This window comes from Canis lupus, chromosome 2 (genome assembly GCF_048164855.1).
Source record: "Canis lupus baileyi chromosome 2, mCanLup2.hap1, whole genome shotgun sequence".
Taxonomy (NCBI): Eukaryota; Metazoa; Chordata; class Mammalia; order Carnivora; family Canidae; genus Canis; species Canis lupus.
In genome coordinates this window covers 26,502,026-26,526,592 of record NC_132839.1, presented here as the reverse complement: position 1 = coordinate 26,526,592, position 24,567 = coordinate 26,502,026, and the positions used below count along the sequence as shown (strand labels likewise).

The window sequence follows — 24,567 nt, the reverse complement described above, 5'->3', positions numbered from 1 at the left end:
TGTGAGTAGACATCATACAATTGGTTGAGAGCCTGAATAGAACAAAATGGTAAGAGAAGGGCAAATGTGCTCTCTCTGCTTGAGCTGGGACATTCATCTTGGTCATTAGCCCCCAGTTCTTGGGCCTTTAGACTCAGACATGAACTAACGCCATTGGCTGTCCTGGTTCTCAGGCTTCAGATCTGAACTATAACTATACCACTGGCTTCCTGAGCCTTTCTTTGGCTGGTAGGCAGTACCGTCTTCGTAATCCTGTGAGTCAGTCCCTCATAATGATTCTCTTTCTACATATCTATATATACTCTATGGGTTCTGTTTCTCTGGAGAACCCTGACTAATACACCCACCTATTTGAAACATGGGTCTCTTTGAAGCCTCCACTTTACTTTAGCCTGGCTCCTTTCCTCACAGCCTGGAACTATTGCTAGCATCCTCCTAACTCCAATCCTCTAGTGCCAAATTTAGATCATTTTACTTCCCTATCAAGCAAAAATTTTCTGGAGTTGGTTCTATACCAACTCATCTGTACCATCATCACCATCTTTTTTCTTAATTCTCCATGTTCATCTAGATTTTTGGTACTAATAAAGGATAGTTGGAAGAAAGGCAAGCAGGGACAAGGGGTCCCCACTCTAAAAGGAAATCACTCTTAAAAGGATTTTACACCACCCTGGAAGGAGCCCTCCACCCTTTCCCAAGAGATAGGTAGATGACAAAAAACTGATTGCGTGACAGGCTCAAGGAGGGTTAATCGGATTAAAACAGCCCACCAACAATCTCATAAAACCACCTAGACTTAGAAACTCCCAGGGCAACCCTTTCAGGTCTCCTCCCTCTTCGGAAGCTTTGTACTCTCAATAAACTTTGCTTTGCTGCCCACCACTCTTGGTCTGGTCTACCTCTTCATTCTTCAAAGCCAGGTGACCGGGATCCCTGGGTGGTGCAGCGGTTTGGCGCCTGCCTTTGGCCCAGGGCGCGATCCTGGAGACCCGGGATCGAATCCCACGTCGAGCTCCCGGTGCATGGAGCCTGCTTCTCCCTCTGCCTATGTCTCTGCCTCTCTCTCTTTCTCTCTCTGTGACTATCATAAAAAAAAAAAAAAAAAAAAAAAAAAAAAAGGCCAGGTGACCGAGAAATGTGGGCACTAAGGGAAAAGAAATGTTGTAATAGTACCATCCTGACTCCTGCAGAAATTCTAAGGTCTTCTTGAATGACCCATTGACTACGATGTTTTCAGTTCTGTGGTCTATTCAATGCTTATGGCTTCACTTCCATTCCATTTCAGCAGTTCACCTTGGATAGATGTCATGGGCCTTGTCCTCACCTGGAACTCACTAATACATATACCTGAAAGCTCACACATCCATCTCTCCTCCAAACATATCCTCCTATTTACCAGCCATCTGTTTTTACAAGTCTACTCTCTTAATGGTAATCTTAGTCCCTTGATTTCTCTGCTTTTTCCAACTCCATTGATGCCTTCTTAGCATCATTTCCTTATCATCCTGAACAGATCCCATGCATCTCATTTCTAGCACTCTTCTACCAATGATCTTAATTTATTCTACTCCTTCAGTTCTTCTTTACTAATCTGCTTTTTTTATACTTCTTCATCCAAGCAGGATGAATCGTACTGGAAAAAAACAGCAACGCCAACAATCACACACAGTGTAGGAAGTAGTACCTACACAAATATGGGAATCCAGTCTTAGGCCCTCAAATCCTATATATGCTTTCTCAGCTTCTCTCATTTCTTTTAAAGACAATTACAAAATTTTATGTATGTTTTTAAGCCCCTCTCTGCACCTTTAGAAATGGCTATGCTAACTGCCCATTTCACAGAGAAGATGGAAGTTACCCAAAATGAACTTTCTTCAGGTCCTACTCCACTGCACTTCTCTCCTAAATACAAAGACATCTTCTCTATTATCACTATGTCTTTCTCCTTTGTCCTCCTTCCAGGTGGTCCAAATTAGTACTCGAGACTCAACTTCTTCCTTTTTCCTTGGGGGCTGTGTTGCCTCAGTTTATCTCCTCTTTCCTTTCAGTTTTTGCACTTGACTAATATACTGGATCGAACCACACCCACTAGAGAAGTGAAATACCAATGTACCCTTCCTTGCCTCTGATTCTCTGCTACCTGCCACCCTATCATTTGCCTCCTTTTTCTTCATAGGAAAGCTTGAGATCGGGATCCCTGAGTGGCGCAGCGGTTTGGCGCCTGCCTTTGGCCCAGGGCGCGATCCTGGAGACCCGGGATCGAGTCCCACATCGGGCTCCCGGTGCATGGAGCCTGCTTCTCCCTCTGCCTGTGTCTCTGCCTCTCTCTCTCTCTGTGACTATCATAAATAAAATTAAAAAAAAAAAAAGGAAAAGCTGGAGATCTTCACTTGCTTCTCTTGTTTTTGTTTTTTTTTTTTTTAAAGACTCATACACTTTGTAATCCATTGGAAACAGACTTAGACCATCACCATAATATCAGAACTGCTCTTGCTAAGTGATCAGTGTCTTCTTAATTTCCAAATCCGATGGTCACTTTTCAGTATTTATATTCCTTGACTTGTTTATTTTTTTTAAAGATTTTATTTATTTATTCATGAGAGACACAGAAAGAGAGAGAGAGGCAGAGACAGAGGCAGAGGCAGAGGGAGAAGCAGGCTCCATGCAGGGAGCCCGACTGGGACTTGATCCGGGGTCTCCGGGATTACGCCCTGGACCGAAGGTGGCGCCAAACCGCCAAGCCACCAGGCTGCCCTTGACTTGTTTATTTTTGATCTTGCTAACCACTCTTTGGGAACTCTCTTCTTGGTGTTTTATTATCTAGTCTTTCCTATCTCCCTAATAATTCTTTTAGAATCATTGTGGGCTCTCCTACCTATTTCTAAAATATTGATGGTCTCTAAGTTTCCACCCTCACATCTCTTCTTGCTCTATATTATCTCCCTTGAATAGTGTCTTCTGTGACCATAGCTGCAACTGTCACCTGAATATTAATGATATTCCCAAATACAAGGAAGTGACTTTTTCTAAAGGGGTGGGGATCTAAAGTCAATGTGAAAGGCAAAAATAGAGTTAAAATTGCGTTTGAAAAATCTCATCTAAAATACTATGTACATGATTTTGAGTGTATATACTATCATCAGTCAAGAAATGATACACAGCCAGTTTTCTCCTGCTATTGGAACAGAAGGTTGTTTCTTGAGTTGAACACCAGATGAAGTTGTTGGCTTGCATTTAGGGTCCATGGTATAAGAAAAATGTATTTTTCTGTTTTGTTTTGTTTTGTTTTTTTGCCAAGCATATAGAGTTAATATGGCTTAGGTAAGTATGGGAGATAATTTCACTATATATATTTTCAGACTGACTCTTTCATTTAAATACCAAACTGCCTACCAAATATCACCTTTTGGATATACCAATACAGATTTGTTTTAGTTAGATTTCTGAAAGATGAAGATATCACATATTCGTGCACTGCTTAGCAAAGACAAGGGTATAGCCCACATGCAGAGTGTTTTCATATCATCTGGGTTGATGTTCTTATTCTGGGCGGATGTCCTCTAACATTATACAGTCTGGCTAGAGCCATAGGCAGTTTTGGATTAGTGGAATCTCCAGACCAAGTATCACACAAGTCAGTAAACTCCAACTAAACAGCTTTATTGAGACTAATGGAATTCATAAGCATCTGGGAAGGCAATGCAATTCTTTAACTGGTCTTTTAAAGTGCTATACTCCACCCAATGGCTGTTACATCACCCTATAAGACCATCTTCAGAAGACCATCATGACCAATCAGCTAAGTGGAATATCAGCATTTTCCCATTGATGAGACTGAACATCTCACTATTACAAGTAGGGTGTATGCTGTGTGTATTAAGAACCAATATCAGGGGCACCTGACTGGCTCATTTAGTGGAGGGTGTGACTCCTGCTCTTGGGGCTGTAAATTTAAGCCCCCTACTGGGTGTAGAGATTACTTAAAAATAAATCTTAAAAAAAAAAAAAAAACAATATCAAAGCCAAGTCTGTATGGCAATAAATTTTACCTCTTCTTTATTACATACACCAACAGCATAAATAATTAAAAACATCATAATACAAAGCAGTCAAACATTACATCAAAGATGTAGCAGCACTACTCAACTGTGGCCTGTTTCATCAGACATGTAATATTTATCCTCTTTCTTCCTATCATTATTCATGTTCCATAATATGCCTCTTAACATGTCTTGAGTATATATAGAATAAGGATGCCTGTTTATATCCTTCTACTATCTCTGCCTACATAATTATACTATTAGCCCCTTAATCTGAGGAAGATTAAATGGTGAAAAGACATTCTCATGGCCATCACTGATTTGCAGAGGGTAGGATATTGTACATTTGGAATGTCCCATTATCATCCTTTGCTGGCCATCACATTTTGGCTTTTCTCCCTTTGAAGTTGACTTTTTTGTCTCCATTGTTATTCCTTTTACAGAACAACAGGACATAATTTACATCCAGATAACATTCTTTTGTGTCAAATATATATCCAGTAAAGGTAATTTTGTAAATCATTGGTTCTCACCTAAAAATTGCAGACATCAATTTTAATTTTTTTATTGGAGGTAGCATTCTTTATATTTATTATAAAAAGTAACACATTGGTGATACATTGTCTTCTAAATCTGAAATATCAAAAAAGTATGAAGAAAAGTCATTCATAATCCCTTTACCTAGGGATAGCCATTGTTAATTTTTAGTTGTAAGTAACCCTTTATTATTTTTCTATAGGACCATAAATGAAGTTATACTTTAACATATTGTTTTGTACCTGGTCATCTTTCTATGTTAGAAAACACAGACTATTGATTATACTAATGATTGTATTATTCTCTTACCCCACATATCAATCTCATAAATTTGAAAATGTGTATCTTTTTGTTTTCCACACCCTGTAAAGGTAGGATTATTACTAATTCCATTTCATAAATAAATAGATCCTGAGGCTCAGAGAGGGTAAGTGACTGCTTGAAATCTACATATCAAGTAAGTGGCAGAAATAGAGCTTGCTGTATGACCTCCTGACACCAAATTGGTACCCTTTCCACAGCGTGCCTCTCATCTCTCTAATGGAGATAATGCAGATGAGGGGGCCAAGCAAATAATCATTATTGTTATTTATTTTAAGAGGCAGCCTAAAAAGAGTCATTGCCTTGGGAGCAACTTCTGATTTGGTCTGAATCTAGGGCAGCTTTGTGAATTAAAATTGCACAAAGCCTTCCAGGCAGGACTGCAGGCTGAACTTGTTTTAATGCAAAACATCGTTATAACGCACATATCAATATGCAATCAAATCCTACAATCAGAATTAATTCCTGATCAGTAAACATAGCCATAGAACATTAAAGGAAACAGGTCATTATTGAACTAGGACATTCAAGTCCTTGTGAGCAAAAAAGACAGACCCTATGTATGTACATTGATCTTGTATCATTACCCTTCCGCTATTTTCTTTGCTGGGTGATAAGTGGTGCAAAATCTAGTGGGGGAGAACATCTTGCTCTGTAGTTCTAAGGAATCTAACCTGTGCTCAGAAGGCACAAGGAGTTTGAACCAAAAATTCTGAAGAATTTGAGATTCTGTAATTACTTCTTTACAAATCAATGGATTCTGGATATAGGGTGCTGCAAATAATCCTGTTTGACTTTTTCCCCACAAAGTCCAAAGGTGAGGCATATTCTTTCATCAACGATAGTTTGCTATTTATCTACTTTCTCATTTACCTTTTCTTGGCCTCACATCATCTTAGTCAAGATTTTGGTTTGCCTGAGCAGCTGTCCTGGTATGCCTCCAAAGACTCTGGACTGCCTTGAAGGCCCTGAACATTTCAGTAAGACCTGGGAAGGAAGACTACAGTGAGAATTTATTCCTACTGGATTCCCGAATGCAAATTGCCAGGCCTCTGTTAAAATGTAATTTTTAGAGAAAGTAAAATTATGACTTCCAAACACATAGAAAAATGAATATAGTTAAAGACATTTTATTCATGTGGTATCAGGGAGCCAGGAAAAATGGGACAGAACTGATTTTTCCATGGGTAAAATGGGGGAATCAATTAAAATCACTACCAGACAGGACAAAAGTTACGGATATCTGTCAATTACCTACAATTTACAAAGAGCAGCAAAATGTCTTAAAGACGCTGAATGAGGCTAGTAATGATAACCCAGAAGGATATGCTATAGATATGCATAGTTTTTTCCTGTACTTCCCCAAAATAAAAGAACAAAGGGCCTTCTCAGCCAATTTCAGTAGGAAAAAACAAGCAACCTGAGTAGTATTAGATCACCGCCAGACTGACCCTTTTAGAATTCTGAATTCACCTGACAAATTTAAAACAAAAATTTTGGTTCCTAAGTGTCCTCAAGATGCTTGAAAGATAAAAATGTCCAAATTAGAATATTAGAAAACAAAGAAAAACTAAATATCAAAATTCACTAAAATATCCCATCCTTTATTCAGACAGTTCAAATTGGATTATTTCCTGAAATGTGTTATACCCTTTATAATACAAACTAGACTCTCAAGATCTTCAAAATACAAGCACAGTTATCCAATTCTACTGTTATGCTATACATTGTTAGCTACAGCATTTTGCTGCTGAGATTCTTTTTTTTTTTTTTTTAAGATTTTATTTATTTATTCATGAGAGACACAGAGAGAGAGGCAGAGACACAGGCAGAGGGAAAAGCAGGCTCCATGCAGGAAGCCCAAAGTGGGACTCGATCCTGGGACTCCAGGGTCACGCCGTGGGCTGAAGGCAGGTGCTCAACCACTGAGCCACCCAGGGGTCCCCTAAATGATTATTTAAAGCAGCTTTATTTATACTAGCCAGAAGCTGAAAACAACCTAAATGTCCTTCCTAGATAATGGATGTACAAAATGTGGTATATTCATGCAGTGGAATACTGATCAGCAATAAAAAGGAAATAATTACTGACAAATGCATCAATGAATTTCAGAAACATACTGGGTAAAAGAAGTCAGACACATATGTGCTTTACGTACTGTATGATACCATTCTCTAGAATTGGCAAAACCAGAGTGACTAATCTAGAGGAAATGAGTGGTTGCTAAAGGTCTGAGGGTGGAGGAAGTGATTAACTGTAAAGGGGTAGTAGGTCACTTTTTGGGATGATAGACATGTTCTTTATTTTGACTGTAGTAATAGTTACATGGGTGCATCTGTTTGTCAAAATGTACTGAACTATAGACTTAAAACGGTAGCATTTTATGTAAATCATATTTAAAATGTTGATGATAAAAATAAAACAAAAACCCCCAAAATATGTATGTACTGCAGGTGTACTAAAAATAACAAATAGGAAGTGGCGTGATGGACAGTTTGAATCACCCTGCTGTGGTTATTGTCTCTGAAACCTCATTCTTTGATATGGACTGTTTTTTTCTTTTTTTTCAGTGTCATTAAAAAATAATTAATGGACTTTATTTCTTAGAATTGTAACAGAATTCTCATGTATGCATTCAGTTTCCTCTTTTATTATCATCTTGCCTTAGTGTGGTACATCTGTTATACCTGATGAAGCAGTATTGGTAGATTGTTACTTAAGTCCATAGTTTATATTAGAATTCATTCTTTGTGCTGTATAAGTTTATAGATTTTCACTAAAGCATAATGTCATATACTCACCATTTCAGTATCAAAAATGATAGTTCTGTTGTCCTAAAAATGCTGTACGCTCCACACATTCCTTCTCCCAAACTCTGGCAACCACTGATCTTTTTACTGTCTCTATAGTTTTGCCAAACTATAATTTTCTTCTTTCACTTTTTTAGATAAATGCTATGTACAAACAGGTTTATGTTTCTTATTTCTGCCATCCAATCAGATTACCTCTCCTAACTTTTTTCTTTTATATAATTTATCTTTCCCTGAGAACCTCTTGGAGGATGGTGAAAGAGATGTGCCCTCTATAAGCTGCAGCAGAGAGAGCTATTTCTCCCCAATATCCATTCTGCCCTTCTTCCTTTTAATAATAAAATAATCCCATTCTGTCAAGGTTTGACTGAACCCTGGGCTACTTAGCTAGAGACTGCATTTCCTACCTTCCTCGTATCTTGGTGGCCCATGGGATATGAGTTTTCAATAAGTACAAGTGATACGAACTGACTAGAGAAAATAAGACATTTACCATGTAATTTTACAGATTTTTAGTTTTAGTTTAGAGAGAGAGAGAAAGCATATGAGCAGAAGAGGGGGGCAAAGGGAGAGGGAGAGAATCTTCAGGCAGACTCCCCACTGAGTGGGGAGCCCAACCTGACCAGGGATTGATCCCAGGACCCTGAACCAAAACCAAGAGTTGAACGCCTAAGCAACTGAGCCACCCAGGTGCCCCTACCATGCAGCTTTAGACTTGTGTCCCATTCTTGGACCATACTCCTTAAAGGTTATTGTGAATTAATATACATCTGATGGACAAACCAAAGCCTATGAGGTTAAGTAAAGGAGTGGTCAAGGGAGCTCAAAGGAGAATCAGGGGACTGTGGATTTATGGGAGCTAAGGGAAGCAAGACTTTGTAGATGTGATTAACATGATCAAATAAAACTGAGAAATCCAATGAAACAAGGAATGAAAGGGAATTGATCGTTAGTCTCAGTTTTCATATCTATAAAATGGTTATCTTGTGTGGTTATTATATGGTTAGCTAAACTCAACTAAGCTTCTGGCTTATGGTGGGTTCTCAAATTTTAGCTTCCTTCTCTTTTTGTGATCAATGTATTGTTTTACTCCACAAATACTTATTACTAGTGAGGAACTCTGCCAGAGGCTGGCTATGCACTGATGACAGACCCTGCCCTAAAGCACTCTGAAGTGTTGTAGGGTAAACACCTAAACAGGCCAGGGCTGTTTCTTGTTAAGAGTGATATGATGAAAAGAAGTATATAGAAGTTACCTGATTTACCTTGCTCTGTTTCTTTGGTTTTGGCAGGTGGATTATGACACTTAAAAACATCTCAGGTGCAAAAAACTTTTTTTTTGTTAACATGGTATCATTGATGCATGAAAGTGTTTCTAGATTATTGGATACGATGCCAAGCAATGCATTCTTATTTCTTTTTTTTTTAAGATTTTATTTATTTATTCATAGAGATGCAGAGAGAGAGAGAGAGAGAGAGAGAGGCAGAGACAGGCAGAGGGAGAAGCAGGCTCCATGCAGAGAGCCTGACGTGGGACTCGATCCCGCGTCTTCAGGATCACGCCCTGGACTGCAGGCGGCGCTAAACCGCTGCGCCACCGGGGCTGCCCCATTCTTATTTCTGTATGTGAGTTTTATGGCTTTTGAGGAACCGTTTAAAGTCGAAGGAAATACCCATTCACTAAAGTTCTCACTCAGAACTCACTTCCTTGTACAAAAAAAAAAAAAAAAAAAAGCTGGTGAATTGTTTTTAATTGGCAACTATCGAATTCATTTATAGTCACAGTTACTCAAACATGTTAGGAAGTTCACTTACTAGCCCTATCTTTTGAGTTTTATTTTACATGCAGTAAAATGTATCCCTGTTATGAATTTTGTCCAGCAAAAAACGGTGTCATCAGGGTACACCCGGGTGGCTCAGTGGTTTAGCGCCACCTTCAGCCCAGGGCGTGACCCCGAGGTCCCAGGATCGTGTCCCACGTCGCGCTTCCTGCGTGGAGCCTGCTTCTCCTTCTGCCTGTGTCTCTCATGAATAAATAAAATCTTAAAAAAAAAAAACCCAAAACGGTGTAATCATTAACACAATTAAATTATCGAACAGTTCCATCATTCCCCCCTCCCTCAAATTTCCTTAAGCTCTTTTTTAGTCAACCCCTTTCTCTGGTCACCATTGATCAGTGCTCTGTCCCTTTTTAAGCACTTTTTATCGTGAAATGATTACAGACTCACAAGAGACTGCAAAAATAGTGCCGAACCTCACGTATCTGTCACCTCGCTTTCCCCAGGGGTGACCTCTTACGTAACTGTGGTACAAGATCATAACCGAGCCCCATGCGCTTGAAGGCAGGTTTTCCTTGCACGTCTTCAACTCACCACGTTTTTTTTTCACACAAATTTAATTCTGTTGTGTTACAAGGAGCAGAGCTAGTTTCCCCTCAGATGTCGGCTGTTGCATTTTCAGTCTTTCAGCTCGATTACCCCTGTTACTTCTACGTTTTTCTGTGGTCTTTACCCCACAGTCGCCCCCCCATCCCAATTTTTTTTTTTTTTCCTGAGGTACGTGCCCCAGAGGGTACTACTGGAACTCTCGAACTGCTACCGTCTACCTGGGTCCTTAGGTCAAAGGAGGGAGCCGTGTTTGTGACTGGTGGCTGAGGCGCTTACAGGAGTTTCAGCGCGTGCACGGACGCCGGCCGGCTCGGACTCCAACCTCGGAGAAGGTTCTCGCTCCGCCCCGTCTCCAGCAGTCACTCACTGGTTTTCCAGGTATGTGGCTATTTGTTGGGAGGACAGGTGGCGACGCCGCAGCCGCTCGCCCGCGGCACCTGCACGGGCGGCCGCCCTCGTGCTCGCGGGGCGCGCGGCCACGGCTCGCTTCCGGCGGCGCTGGGCTGGGGGGCGGGGCCTCGGCTCGCGGGGGCCGCGGCTGCCGCGAGGCCACGCCCCCTGGCCCGAGTCCTGCGCGCGCGGCCCGCGACGTCAGCCCCTCCCCCGCGCGAGCCAGGCCCCAGGGGGCGCGGGAGGCGCAGGTGCGCATGCTCCGCGTCGGTCGCCGCGGCGGCTGTGGCGGAGGGAGGGCCGGGCCTGCCCGCTGGGGGCCGTCGGCGCGTTCGCTCCCGTCCGGTGCTGAGGCGTCCGTGGCCCCCGGGAGCCCGCCCGTCACCCCGCGCCCGGGCCCGCTGGCCGGACGGCCGCTGGCAGAGCGCTGGGCACCGCCCCGGCTCCCCTCCCCCAGCCCGCGGCCCCGCCTGCGCTAGGCCGGCGTTGGGGTCAGGGGCCGAGCGGAGCGGGGTGAGTACTCGCGCGGCCCCCGTCGGCCCCCGTCGGCCCCCGTCGCCCGCGCCGCACGGTCCTCCCGCCGCCGGCCGGCAGCCAGCCCCGAGCCCCGAACAAAGACCCGGAGGCGGGGCCCCGGAGCGGGCTGCCGGGGCGGCGGGGTCGCGCTGACCGGGCCCGGCGCCCGCGGGGACCCGGGAACAAAGGCTGCTCGGTGACCCGCGGTGACCCCGACGCCCAGGCCCGCTCAACTTGGAGGGGTTTCGGACTCCGTGAGAATCAGGGAGGGCCGGCTGGCTGGCTGGCATTCACAGCCGGCAGCCGTGCGTCTCCCGAATAACCTCTCCACGCGTAGCGCTGAAATCACGGATTGGGGCGTAGTCGACTCATTTAGAGGCGCGAACATCTGCGATGGCAAAGCTTACAAACATCGAGGAAAAGCAGCAGGATAGTTGAGAAGGGAGCCCTGCCTGCCTGAGAGGCCCACCTGCGGATGAATCCGTCATCTAGGGCGCTGTGCCCTGGCTCGACTTTGTGTTGGTCAGGGCTCAGGCCCAGCACTTAGTTATTTTTTAACTGGAAATGCAAATTATTCCTGACTGGGAGAGAAAAAAAAAATACCCTCGAAGATTGTGGTTTCATTGCCCTATTGCCAAAATTTTGATTTTATTTATTTTTGATTTTTAAGATTTTGACCCCATTCAGCTCGCTCCTTCATCATGAGTCCAGTAAATCTCTGCCACAGGCTGGCTTTGTGCGAATCATGTTTATAACTTAAAAAGTTATGATTGCACAGTGGCCTCAGTCTCCAGGGGGCAAAAGCTTAAGTCGGTACTTCTCAGAATTGGGAAACAGGCCCACTGTAGGACCCGGCAGCATTGTGGGACCCCAAGTAGAATCCTTCCCTTGTCGCCTCGGAAGAGTCCCAATACGGACAGAAGGAAACATTTACAAAATGAAAATCTGATCAAAAAAGGCAACGTTGAGCCCTTAAGAAATTCAAGTTAAGGCATTGTAATTACAAGGATCAAAAATCATTGTTGGTGTTTTGATTGAGGAAGTTAGTGGAAACAATTCCTCGTAGTTCTACACTGGATTCATTTGGATATGGATAGACTGTTAGATTATTTCTCCTTACCTTCTCCCTTGGCCACTTCCTTTCCCCCTTTATTTAACATTAACGGAGACACTGCTACATCGTGAGACAATCAAGTTGGGCATAATGTTTTGTGACAAATTATAGCTTGATAGCGGTTCCTAATGCTTACAAATTTCTGAGAAAGATAAGCAACGCTTTAGGGAAAATGTCAGGCAGTGTTTGAATAATAAATATAGTCAGGAACCATAACAACAACAAAGTGCCTTAGAGATTATTTAGTGATTACGTGCTGAAAACAAATGTCTTCAGGGGCCAAGCCCACTAGGTATGAAACTATTAGAAAGTAGGGGAATGGAGAATCAACCCTGCCTAGAAGCATCCGGGTCAGGGAGAGGTTGCTGAAAACTGTGCAAAACCAGAGGCACCTCTAAGTACCTCAGGCCCGGAAGTACTGATTTCACAGGTTTACAGAACCCAGGAAGATAACTTCCTATGAGTTTAGCTTTGAGGTTAGAGGTATTTCGTATTACCGTCATGTAATAGCCTTTGGAGAAAACTTTCAAAATCGCCTCTACACTAGCTCAGGAACCTGCAATGGTTTCTTACTGCCCACTGCTTTAACTGGAATTCTTTAGAGTTTTAGGGTCATCAGTAGACGTCTTTCCTTCAACTTGCCAACCTCCACATAGATGAATTTCTCAGCTTCATGGTGGCCAAAGGAAAGAAGGAAGCATACCACTTCTCAGGAAAAACACAGCTTTCTTAGAAGTAAATATTTATTGAGTCAAATGCAGATAGTGATCTCAGATTTCAAAGATACGCTAGTGTTTCTTACACTATGGTTCAGTTTTCTAGACTTTGTTAAGGTTCAGCCTACTTTCCAGCGTTTCTTAAGGGGAGCTCATCCGGCATGTGTATAGGGCTGCCTCATACATTGTAAGATGCTTGTTGTACCCAGTCCCTGAGCACTGAAGTGCAGTAGCAATTACAACCTCTCCTTTTTGTTATGGGCCCACTATGATCTCACTCATTTCCAGATATGCCCTTTGAGAATGGTCCCTCTTAATGTTGGGAGTCATTGGACCATATATGCCTGTACTTTACTACCCAGCTTATGCACAAGTATTGCCATTTTATTTTTAAAACTTAGCAAACTTTTTTTTTTTTTTTTAAGATTTCATTTATCTACTTAGAGGGAAAATGCAAACACACACAGGCAGGGGGAGGGGCAGAGGCAGAAGCAGATGCCCTGCTGAGTAGGGAGGCTGAGGTGGGGCTTGATCTTGGGGCCTTGGGATCATGACTTGAACTGAAGGCAGGCGCCTAGCCCACTGAGCCACCCAGGTGCCCCCAAACTTAGCAAATTCTGTTCAGGCCCTATGTTGAGTTTTTCCATCTTTTTGGCATGGCTTTGTCTCCACTTGGTAAGTCCTTATTCACATACCATATTGAAGAACTGAATTCAAGTTTTCCAGACTCTCTTTTAGTCTCTGATTTTCCTAGGAAACATTTGACACTCCTTTCTATGAGGACACATGCAACAATATGCTAGGATATTATAGGTGCCAAGTGAATGAGTAAAAGCTTGTGGAAATAAGAAAGGACATTAATCTAGTTTTTTGTTTTTTGTTTTTTGTTTTTTAGTAATAATCTAGTTTTTAATGAAGACTTTGTTAGAAGAAAAAGGGAATGTTTGTTTCATTGAAAAGTGTCCAACTGCAAATTTTTTAATGGCACTTGGTAGTATATTTTAAAAACATATTGCCCTATTACCTATTTTCAGAGTAGTACTGAGTCTGTAGCTTCTGACACAGTACTGCTTTTTTTGGTCTCTTCTTGTTTGTTGAATGACTTTGGCCAAACTCATACACCATTAGTTCCTGGTTCTGGCCTCATTAGCATACATGTAGACTAGAGTTAGTTCTTCAAGTCCCATTCATAAGCAACAAGACGGGGCATCTGGGTGGCACAGCCCCTCAAGGTAAGCATCCTGCTCTTGGTTTTGGCTCAGGTCATGATCTCAGGGTCCTGGGGTTGAGGCCCGTGTCAGGGGGGTCTACTTGAGATTCTCTCTCTCCCATCTGTCCCTTCTGCTTGTGCTGTCTCTCTGTCTTAAATAAATACATCTTAAACTGCCCCTCCCCACCACGCACAAAAACCAAAAGTAACAAGAAAATTGGTGGATCAGCTGAAATCATCACCAGTTGTGGAATAGTTTCTCTTACGTGCTTGCAGCGAAATCTTGTTTCATATAAAAATATGGTAATCTTATAAAAATAATGACACTAGTATCAGAAAGATTAAGCCGTATAAATCCATTGTTTGCATGGGAAAAGACCAATTGGTGAATAGGCTTGAATGTTGAATTGAAGAAATGTACTATTGAGAGGTAGAGATATATAAAATAAATTCACAAATATTTTTTCTTTTATTCATTATAACTTTTATGTAATGTAGCTCTGTTATAGTTGCTAAGACACAAACTGATAATCAGAGATTCTCAGGTGTTTAGACATTGCTCTGTTGACTTCTGGTGTTCCTTGCTGTGAAGGAGATGGCTAAGGCTACCCTAATTTTTGTTCCTTTGTATGTAAACTCTTTTTTTTCTGTCTGTATCTTTGTTTTTTCTTTTTCTGTTTTAATTAAGATATTCCACTAGGCTACCTCTAGGCATAATATTTTTTTTTTTTCAACAGTTTTTTTCAGAAACAAAGTGAATCCTCTCAATTTGTAAGAGTAAATATGTTTGATCTCCCCCACTCCCAGCTCAGGAATAATTTTTCAGTGGTATGTTTGCTTATGATTCCAGTTCAGAAATGCCAGTTACTTGTAGATTGCATTTGTATTCTTTGTCCTTCTATCAATCAATATGCTTTGTTTTCTTCTTGATCCTTTTTCTTCTGTGTTTGGAGAGCATCTCACACGTATATGCTAAAATACTAATTAGATTTTTTTTCTAGCTTCTGTTCTTTTCTCTATTGCCTCTCATATAGAATTTAAATCTTTGCTCTTATTGTATATTTGAATTCCCTTCCAACTTTTTCTTATTCAGTTTCTTTTTTGCTCTCAGCTGTTGTTTCCCACCTCATTTCTTGCTTTTAGAGGCTTTGTTTTTCCTTTCCCTCTTTTTCTTTCTTTTTTTAAATTTTTTTTTCCCTCTGTCTTTTTCAATTGGGAATGTAAAGTTGATAATTTCCAAGTTTTTTTCTGATTCCCAACGTAAGGCCACTATAGAAGGAAGCTTTCTCTCTCCCTTTATGTGGTGGTGTTCTTGCCTATGGCTCAAGAGCATCGTCATGGTCCCACACTGTTATTGACGTTTTTGATTTTCTTACCTCAACAGAAGAGGGACTTGTATAGGAATGGTACTGTTCACGCTTGTCAGAGTGAGCAAGCGCTCTGCATCGCTCTCACTTCCTCTAGGTGCTGATGGACTTTCCATCTACGTGTGAGGTAGGAGAATAGGTTGAAAGATTCAACCAAATTTATGAATGGTAGATCTTTCTGTTCTCAGAAGAGGTCTTCCCTTTGCTGTTGTTTTTCAATCCTGTGACTATAACAAGGGGAGTGTGTCTGTGTGATTTGAAATGGTTTATAGTTTTTTGAGTTTTTACAGGGAAAGTGGCAGTGGTGAGACTGTACTCTTGAGGGTTGTGCTGTTCCCACAGCCTCCTATTGCTGACCTTACCTTGTAGTATACAGTGCTCTACTTGATGTCGCCTTCCACTGCTGGCCACAAACATTTTATTATTGTGAGACAACTGCCTTGAAGGAGGGTTAGCAGTGGGCTTGGAAGTCAATAGTGGATGGGGCTCCTGAGGGTAGGTTTTTTTTTTTTTTTTTTTTAAAGGAAATATAGAATGAGGTAGAGTGAGATGACTTACAGTCTTCCTACCTGGATCTCCTGCTGCAGAGGCCACAGCAAGCATCCAGCTACCAATTAAGATTCTTTAGTTTCAGTCCAGGTATAATGTTGTATCTCATTTAAACTTTACTTGGGATATATATTTCACTGGCAAGGCAAGGAGGGAGTACCGAGCTTACTGGTTAGTTGCTGTCAAGACTGAACCAAACTTTCTCTCTTTTGCTGCTTTCCTGTGCTATTAATTAGATTGCTCAGTCCATCTATCCCTGCTGTGCCCATCCAGGCTGTCAAATGCCTTGAAATCAGGTCACTCACTAGCCCTATCAAAACAATCCATTTTTTGTCTCACTTTACTAGCGTGGTTCTTCTTGAAAAGTATCTCTGGTGCTAATTATACATGTTTATTTGGGGGACTTCAGAATCAAGTAATCTCTCTGGCCTAGGCCTTAGATTCCACATTTGAATTTGTACCCTGGCTGCTTCTTTGCTCTCTGAAATTTGAGGACCACTGTCCAAGGGCCCTACTAGGTAAGTGATATCTAAATGAATATAAGCCAAATTCTCATAAAGATATCGGGTTCAGTTTACTTCCTTAGCTAGTAATTGCATGTTTTTCTTTTTTTTTTCTTTTTTTTTTTTTTAGGAAAGAGTCTAAATGTAAATTTATAATAATAATGTGGAATTGTTACAGGGAGGGACAAATACAGAGGAAGTTGCTTACTTTTATTAGTTAAAAATTATCTTTAATATTTAAAGGTATTCATAGTGTATTCTGTGGTAATCACATTTTTCTGGTAAATGATCTGGGGAAATTTATATTTCTGTAAGTGTTTTAGTCTCGCTGTGATTCTGATGTACATTGATTTTTGGTTCATCAAAAGAAATGTTTCAGACATAAAATAAGATAAAATAAAACAAAATTAAATAAACACAAAAAATCAGTTCCCCACACATTAGATTAAAAAGCACATACAAAAAGGGGAGAATGGTAGTGAAAAAAAATTGATTTTAACAAAAAAGGATATTTTGAACAGTGACTATAGTGTTAGAATTTACTGTTTTTGTTTTTGTTTTTTTTAATAGTAGCAGCAGTATAAGCTTCATACAGTCTAGTCTTAGAGCTAAACTCTAGTTTTTATTTTATTTTTTTAGATTTTATTTGAGAGAGCATAAATCTGGAAACAGAAGCTGTTCATATGTCTAAGGGTTTTAGATTTGCAAAATAAATTCTTGCCATTTTTGATAACTAAACTACCATTGTGGTTATTTCCATTTTTGACCATAATTTTAGCCATCTCATAGTAGGAAGTTTTAATATTCTAATTTCTGCCTCTACTAGTCTGTGAATTTGGTAGAGGACCAAGGAGTGTTATATATTGTGTCATATATTGAAAAGTACATACGAAAATGTTGATTGTATTATATTTTCATTTTTAATGAGTTGAAATATTCTTATTTGAGCAAAGAGACAATAATTATTCAGTGATATTTCATTATGGCATATTACGATGATTCAAACTGAGATGGATATCATTTTAATATAATAGAGTTCCTAATTTTGTAATCAAGCCATAAGTGTTTGTATTATTATATGTAACATCCTTCAGCAAAGCTCAGTCCTTAGATAATTTTATAAGTATTCAACCAAATATTAATTAGTGCTTTGATGTGCTGTCATCTTGCTAGTGGCACAGTGCTGTTAATTAGATAAACTATGGCTATTGAGTGAAATTTTATGTTTCGACTAACATTTTGAATGGTTCAGTAAACCTCAAGTAACCGGGGAGCTCAGGGGATGAAATGTTTTTACTTTAGTTCAATTTTGTTGTTAAGTAAGGGTTTGTTTGGAATTGATAAAATATGCCAAGATGTATTAGTATTTTTTTATGAATTAAATTCAATTTCTCTCAATTTGATTTAATATCTCTCAATTTATGTCAGGGTCATTATAAAGGTAGAAAAACTAATTTTCTGACTGCTCCATTTTGGTCTTCCTGTTTAATTTCTGTATCCTTTCCCTGAGTGATCAAATGTGTTCTGTTATCTATATGATGTTGATTTAGAATCAATATTTCCGGCCCCGATTTCTTTTTCTTTCTGAGTTCCAGATCCATCTCAAAATGACTGCTAGATTCTCTTCACATGGTTATTCCACAGGCATTTCAAACTCAAAGTCAGTGTGATTAATTTAAATCCATCTCACTCCCCAAACCTGTTCTCGCTCAGTGTACCACCACCTACGGCAAAGAGTGGGGAATCTTTCCTGAATCTTTTCTCTCACAGATCCTCACATACCAAGATCCACCAGTTGTAATGAGTACACTACCAAAATGTCTTTTGAATCTCTCCCTCTTCTACCCTATTTCCAAACTTTGGCTCTTTTTGGCTTCATTTTGTCTTTCCTGGATTGTTGCAAGAGACTTTTCTTGGATGTTCATCTAGTCAGGCAAGACCTGTAGTCTCCACTGGAAACCAGAATGCAAATCTGATCTGTTTACTCCCACTGTCAAAACCTTTCTGAGGCCTCAGGCTAGCAGGCCCTCTTGTCCTCTTCAGCAGGAGCTCTCCCAGTACCCATCCTCTACCTCTGTGTTTCAGTCAAGCAAGAGTTCTTTAATTACCTGACCTTCCCTTATATTCAGATTTGTGTACATTCTATTCCTTTGCCTTCCTCCTTTGCTGAGTTAGCTTCTGTTCTTCCTTTTAGTGTTTTCTTAGATGTTACTTTCTCAACTTGTGTCTGCACTGAAGCACCTTAACCAGGATTTGGTGTATAACCCGGAGACCTCTTTCACATACCTGAAGCATTTGATGACTCCCTGAGTCATTATCTCTTACATACTTATATTCCTGTACTTGGTGCTTTCTTTTCCCAAATCTGTTCTCCCACTGTTTTCCTACCCTCTCAGATTTTCCATTGTGAGCTCAGGAGCACACATCCCTAGTAAACAAACTTATCTAAATCCTTAACCCATTATTGTCTTTACTACATTCTGTGGAGTAAGTTAAGTGCTTTTAGAAAAAGAATTTTCTGGTCAAAAGAGACAGGAAACCCTGAATTAATGGTTTCCCCATCACAACATGTGAATCCCCAGGATTGGGTGGGGGGCAGGGAGATATAGTATGGATCAGTTTCCACACTTATATCTCACAGGGTGTTAACATCTTCACAGGTCTGTGCTCCACTAACTAGTTTTAAAGGAAACTTGGCTTTGAAACAAAAAACAGCAAATAAAAACTGAAACTCTTTGAGTGGAAGCTGCTCCTTCCTCCACCCTGCAAATTTTAGGGTATGGAGATTGCTGGTAGCCCACTTCCCCAGAGCCAGTTTTAGGCCACTGCTTCTCTGGCTTTGGTGTAATTATCCCTGCTCCTTTGGGACTCCTTTGAAGATCTTTTGAGGAATTTCTTATCATATGAAATTCAGGTCTACCAGATATAGTGAGCTGGGTTTTTTCCTCACCTACTTTTCCTATTCACTGGTAGTGGCTGCTTTTAGTACCATCTTGAGAAGGAATCCAAGACTGTGTTTTGGCTCATCAGGACCACTTCTGTTAGTTTATTAGTGATTCTTCTTGATGGATTCAACATTATATATAGTGTATCACTTACCATCTCTGTGTTCTTCCATCTTCTACCATTTGTCCCTTGTCATTTACAAATCTCTCATTTGATCTTCCGTCTTCATTAAAGAGCTCTCTACCCCCACCAACTCTCCAGATAATTCTAAGTGACTTCAGCATCCACGTGGAAAACAGCAAACACAAGCCTCACAGTTTTCTAAACTTCCTGAGCTGCAGTGACCTTTTTCTGTAAGTTACTTTACATACTTGCTAAGACCTCGTAAAGTTCTAAAGTCTCAGTGTCTTCTTGGTCTTCTCTCTTTCCTTTTGCTACAGTTGTTCTTAGCTGTTGTGGATATCTAATATTCTTTGATACCACCATGTTTTCCCAGCCACTTCAACCTTCTCTTGATATCTTTCCTTTCGTACCTCATCTGGAACTCTGAGCTTTTCTCATGAACATATTTTATTCCTTCTTCTCCCCTTATCCTTCTGTTGAATCAACCCAGCAAAACCTGAACTTTGCATGTGTTCAGTTCGGCTCCCTGCGGGTTCTTGTCCCTGGGGAGCTGACTATTGCTAAAGGTAATCAGAGCCTTCCAGTCCAAACTCTTGAGTGGCACATAAGTCTCCCTTCAAGAAGTTTATAAACTTTTCAATCTTGTATCCTTGAAGCCTTTCCTCTGCCATTCTGCTCCAATAGAGGGCAGACAAGTTTAACTTGAATGTGACTGGACTATCTCTATCATCACCTTACATTTTCTGCATCATGTTTGTGAGATCGGACTTAGAATTCTCTTCACCCTAACTTGCCTTTGTTCATACCATCCTCCCTGCTTGGACCACTGTTCTAACCCTTGTGCTTCACCAACTGACAATCTGTGCTACAAAAACTCTTATATACCTTAAAGATTCATCTTCACGCCCACCCCACACACCCTCCCACACCATCCCCTCTTTGTAAGGGACTCCATCATTTGTATATACTTTAAATAGAAGTCCTGTTTTCCAATGCTGTCAGGATTGCGAGTTGAGCAATTAATTGAAACAGTTGATTAAAGCAAGAGTTAAAAAAAATTCATGTATACATGAAACATTTTATTTCGACTCAGAACGGAAATACATTTGTCAGTTGTCTCATGTATGGTCAAGGGATTTTTGTAGAGATGGGTACTTGAATGGAATTCATTGTTCCTTCATGAATACACTGAGTGCAGAATGCGTTTTCTAGATTTTCCCTTTCTCTAGATTTCTTAAGCCGTTTTTGTAGTAATCTGAGCATGGAATCCTAGGTTTGTATGTTTTTTCACCCCCACCATTCTTTTCAGTTGCATTGTCCATGCCTACTTCAATAATAGTTTGTTTTTCTTATAGAGACTTACCTTTATAAAGTCTTTCCAAGGCATTAAGTCATAGAAATAACAGTTTTTCTTTTTTACTTGTGTTTTGTTGGTTTGGTTTGTATAGCATTTAATTAAAGTGTGTATTTATAATATACAGATGTGGTTTTGAACTTAAACTAAACTGATGGGAGCAGAGGTACTTCATGATCAGAATGTTGTAGACATCAATGTTTACCAAGGGAATGGATATTATGTCAGTTAACCTGGCATGTTGGTTGAATGGGGGTTGGTTAAGAGAGTTTCTGCTGTAATGACTTTTATTGCTTATGTCCCTTCATTACAATGTGAGCTCTTACAAGGCAAGGACTATATATATATAAATTTATAATCTTTTAAAAAAATTGTATATCTAACCTTCACCTGCAAAGAACCTAGTGTAAATATTCAGTATTTGTTTATTGGTGAAAAAACAAATTTCTGTATGTCTTACTAAATTTCAGTAATTGGAAAGAACACTGGACTGAAAATCAACTAGTATAGACAAATCATTGGCTGAGGAACCAAATAGGCGTTTGAATCCTTTCTTATTTGCATTTCTTGAGCAGATTACTTTTTTCTTATTCATTTGGGAAATGGAGATAACAACTGTCTTTGGGTTGTGTGAAGATTAAATGGGTATGTAAAGTGTTTAGCAGGGTGCTTGACAAAGTAAGTGATCAACAAGTGCTAGTTTTCCTAATGGTGCTTATCACCAATGAGGAGAATGTGGGAATTCACTTGGTTTAACTTTTCTTATTAAGGGTCTTGAACTACATAATCTATCAGTTTCCTTCTAGTTCTAAATTCTCTTTTTATAAATAGTGGTTCATGTTTTGGACAGATTTATATATTAACACATATGTGGTTATTGCTTGATTTGTTACATTTGTGGATTTTGATAGAGTAGGTAATTACTTAGGTGATCATAATCTTACACCTTGAAAAACAAAACTTTCAGACTTTAGAGCATCAATTGTTAGTGAGTTGAACTCTAAAAATGTGTGAAGAACAGCTCAGCTCTACTAAGCACTGCCATACTGTCTATATAAAAGCTAAGTAAGGTAGAAAATAGAGAAGGACGCTCTGAGGAGATTGTTTGGAAGCATTAGCTTAGAAGAAGTGAGATAAGATTAAGCTCTGGAAACTAAATTTATGGATATATTTAACTTTTTGAACTGTAGATGTGTATTTGTTATAAATCTAGGTTTTAAGTTTTCATGTTGATCACTTTTTCTTTCTGATTAAAAAATGGGGATAGAGTGAGAATGATGGAAACAGTGCTTTTTTGGCATGGCTCTGAGTATATTTTCCATTCTACGTCCCAAATTTTGGTTTGTTTAAAGAAGTAAGTGATTTAGCAGAATTCCTTTTAGCATTCATTCTACAGCTGATGCTTATACTTAGTTTTTATATTGCAGTTATCATTTAATATGGAAGAAGATGAGTTCTTTGGAGAAAAAACATTCCAGCATTTTTGTGCAGAATTCATTAAACATTCACAGCAGATAGGTGATGGTTGGGAATGGAGAACTTCAAAGGTAAGAACAGAAATTTTTATTTTCTATTTTAATGAAGGTTTTTTTTTTTTTTTTGGCCATATAAAACCTCAGTAATTGAAACTAATGTGTGAAAGCTAGTTTGATTTAGTAAAAGGCTTAAATTGAAGAATATTTTAAAACAGATGTCCATTTTATTGTTTCAACTATATATACTCATTATAATTAGGCTAATGAAGTATTATCTAGAAAAGTCCTTAGGTGACCTGCTTTAATTTAATAGATAAGAATGCTTAGCATATTAATTATCTGAATGTAAACAGATGCTTCTGTGGTGCTTCAAACCATTTATTTACACTATTAATTTTCTTAGGAAAGTACTTTTGTCCAGAGAGTGGAAAGATAATCCTGAAACCAAACTATAGTCAAACAACCACAAATTCTGAAATATTAAAAAATGAATTAATTGAGAATTTCTTAATAATGTAAACACATTCCAAAGCATTCTTTCTTTTGGTTCTATTCAGTAATAATAATAATATAAAAGGCCTATGGATTTATCTCTTTCCACACATACACTTAGTAAGATTCCCTGCAAAAATCTCTTTAAAAGTTCCTTGAGATAATTTTCTGAAAGGATAAATTTTCTCTATGTGATGTCTTAATCAGATTCCTAAAAAAGTGGTAATTCCCAATTTTCTGCTTATTGGCTCTGTTTGCTATATGAACTCTGAGATATGTGAATAGTTTTGAGCTGATTCCTTGATTCAGAGCTAAGCCAGGGAAATGCAGGTCTTGATCTGATCCACAGTGTCACTGGAGAGAGAGGCCATGATTTCTCTTTTGTGCCAGCTAAGCTATCATGGGGGTGAGGTTCAGAGGGTATCATGGGAGACACCAGCCCCACTCTTTAAGTTAGTGGTTGGACAGTTCATAAGCCCCTATGGTATCTCCTGCTCCAGGATAACATGACTTTATTATTAGCACCTTTTATTAAGCTTTTTCCCGAGTGTTTTATGATTTTGTTTGCTATTATGTTTGAGTTTTTATTTATCTTTTATTGTCTTCATCGAAACTTAATATCAATGTTTCTGATATAGAATGATTTTTTTTAAAGATTTTATTTATTTATTCATTAGAGACACAGAGATTGAGAGAGAGAGAGAGAGGCAGAGACACAGGCAGAGGGAGAAGCAGGCTCCATGCAGGGAGCCCGACGTGGGACTCGATTCTGGGTCTCTAGGATCACGCCCTGGGCTGAAGGCAGGCGCTAAACCACTAAGCCACCCAGGGATCCCCTGATATATAATGATTAAAAAAAAATGTATATTGGCTGTTAATTCATTGAAAGAATGTAGGTTTCTGATCTCTTTTGACTTGTAATAATTTATATGGTTATTCTTTTTTTTTTAAAAAAAGATTTTATTTATTCATGGGAGACACAGAGAGAGAGAGGCAGAGACACAGGCAGAGGGAGAAGCAGGCTCCATGCAGGGAGCCCGAGACCCTGGGATCACTACCTGAGCCAAAGGCAGATGCTTAACCACTGAGCCACCCAGATACCCCAAGGAATTTTCTTTTGTCTTAAACTGGAGCTAGAGTAATAGATACTCCAGTTACCATTTCAGTGATCTAGTAGAATAGGGGAGGAGAAGGTTAGGGAGGGAGCTGAGACTGTGTGTGTGTGTGTGTGTGTGTGTGTGTTTGCGCGCGCGCGTGCACACACATTGGAGGGTGCTGGGGAAGGTCTCCAGGAGAGAGATTCATTAAATAATAAAAATATCTGTTAGAAATTTCTTCACTTGGGGACGCCTAGGTGGCTCAGTGGTTGAGCATCTGCCTTCAGTTTAGGGCGTGATCCTGGAGTCCTGGGATTGAGTCCCACATTCAACTCCCCGCATGGAGCCTGCTTCTCTCTCTTCCTATGTCTCCGCCTCTGTCTTGGATGAATAAATAAATAAAATCTTAAAAAAAATTTCTTCACTGAATTTGTTGAAACTAGTGTGCCAAGAACTAGTTTCCAGGATTTGTTTTTTATTTTTTTTTTAATTTTTTTAATTTTTATTTATTTATGATAGTCACAGAGAGAGAGAGAGAGAGAGAGAGAGGCAGAGACACAGGCAGAGGGAGAAGCAGGCTCCATGCACCGGGAGCCCGATGTGGGATTCGATCCCAGGTC

The 24,567-nt window shown here is 39.9% G+C and overlaps 1 protein-coding gene and 1 long non-coding RNA gene across 14 annotated transcripts in view; one reads left to right on the top strand and one right to left on the bottom strand.

The window, feature by feature from the left end:
- Positions 1–3,695: 3,695 nt before the first annotated feature.
- Positions 3,696–10,579, bottom strand: LOC140614244 (uncharacterized). The gene is made up of 3 exons (XR_012015150.1): positions 10,314–10,579; positions 5,772–5,885; positions 3,696–4,673 (listed from the first exon to the last, which is right to left on the bottom strand). It is a non-coding gene; the product is annotated as an uncharacterized lncRNA (long non-coding RNA).
- Positions 10,080–24,567, top strand: part of ATG10 (autophagy related 10) — a 223,133-nt gene continuing 208,645 nt past the window's right edge. For 3 of the 13 annotated variants that reach the window (XR_012015110.1, XR_012015115.1, XR_012015107.1), the window contains exons 1-2: positions 10,767–10,998; positions 22,311–22,430. Coding sequence is in view for 6 of the 13 variants with exons in the window: in XM_072793197.1 (XP_072649298.1) it covers positions 22,323–22,430 (108 nt within the window). In the remaining 7 variants the exon portion in view is untranslated. Of the gene's footprint in view, positions 10,474–10,756; positions 10,999–11,196; positions 12,851–13,242; positions 16,476–22,308; positions 22,431–24,567 lie in introns of those variants that run through there. The other 10 variants (XM_072793281.1, XM_072793242.1, XM_072793250.1 and 7 more) reach the window with 9 other exon arrangements.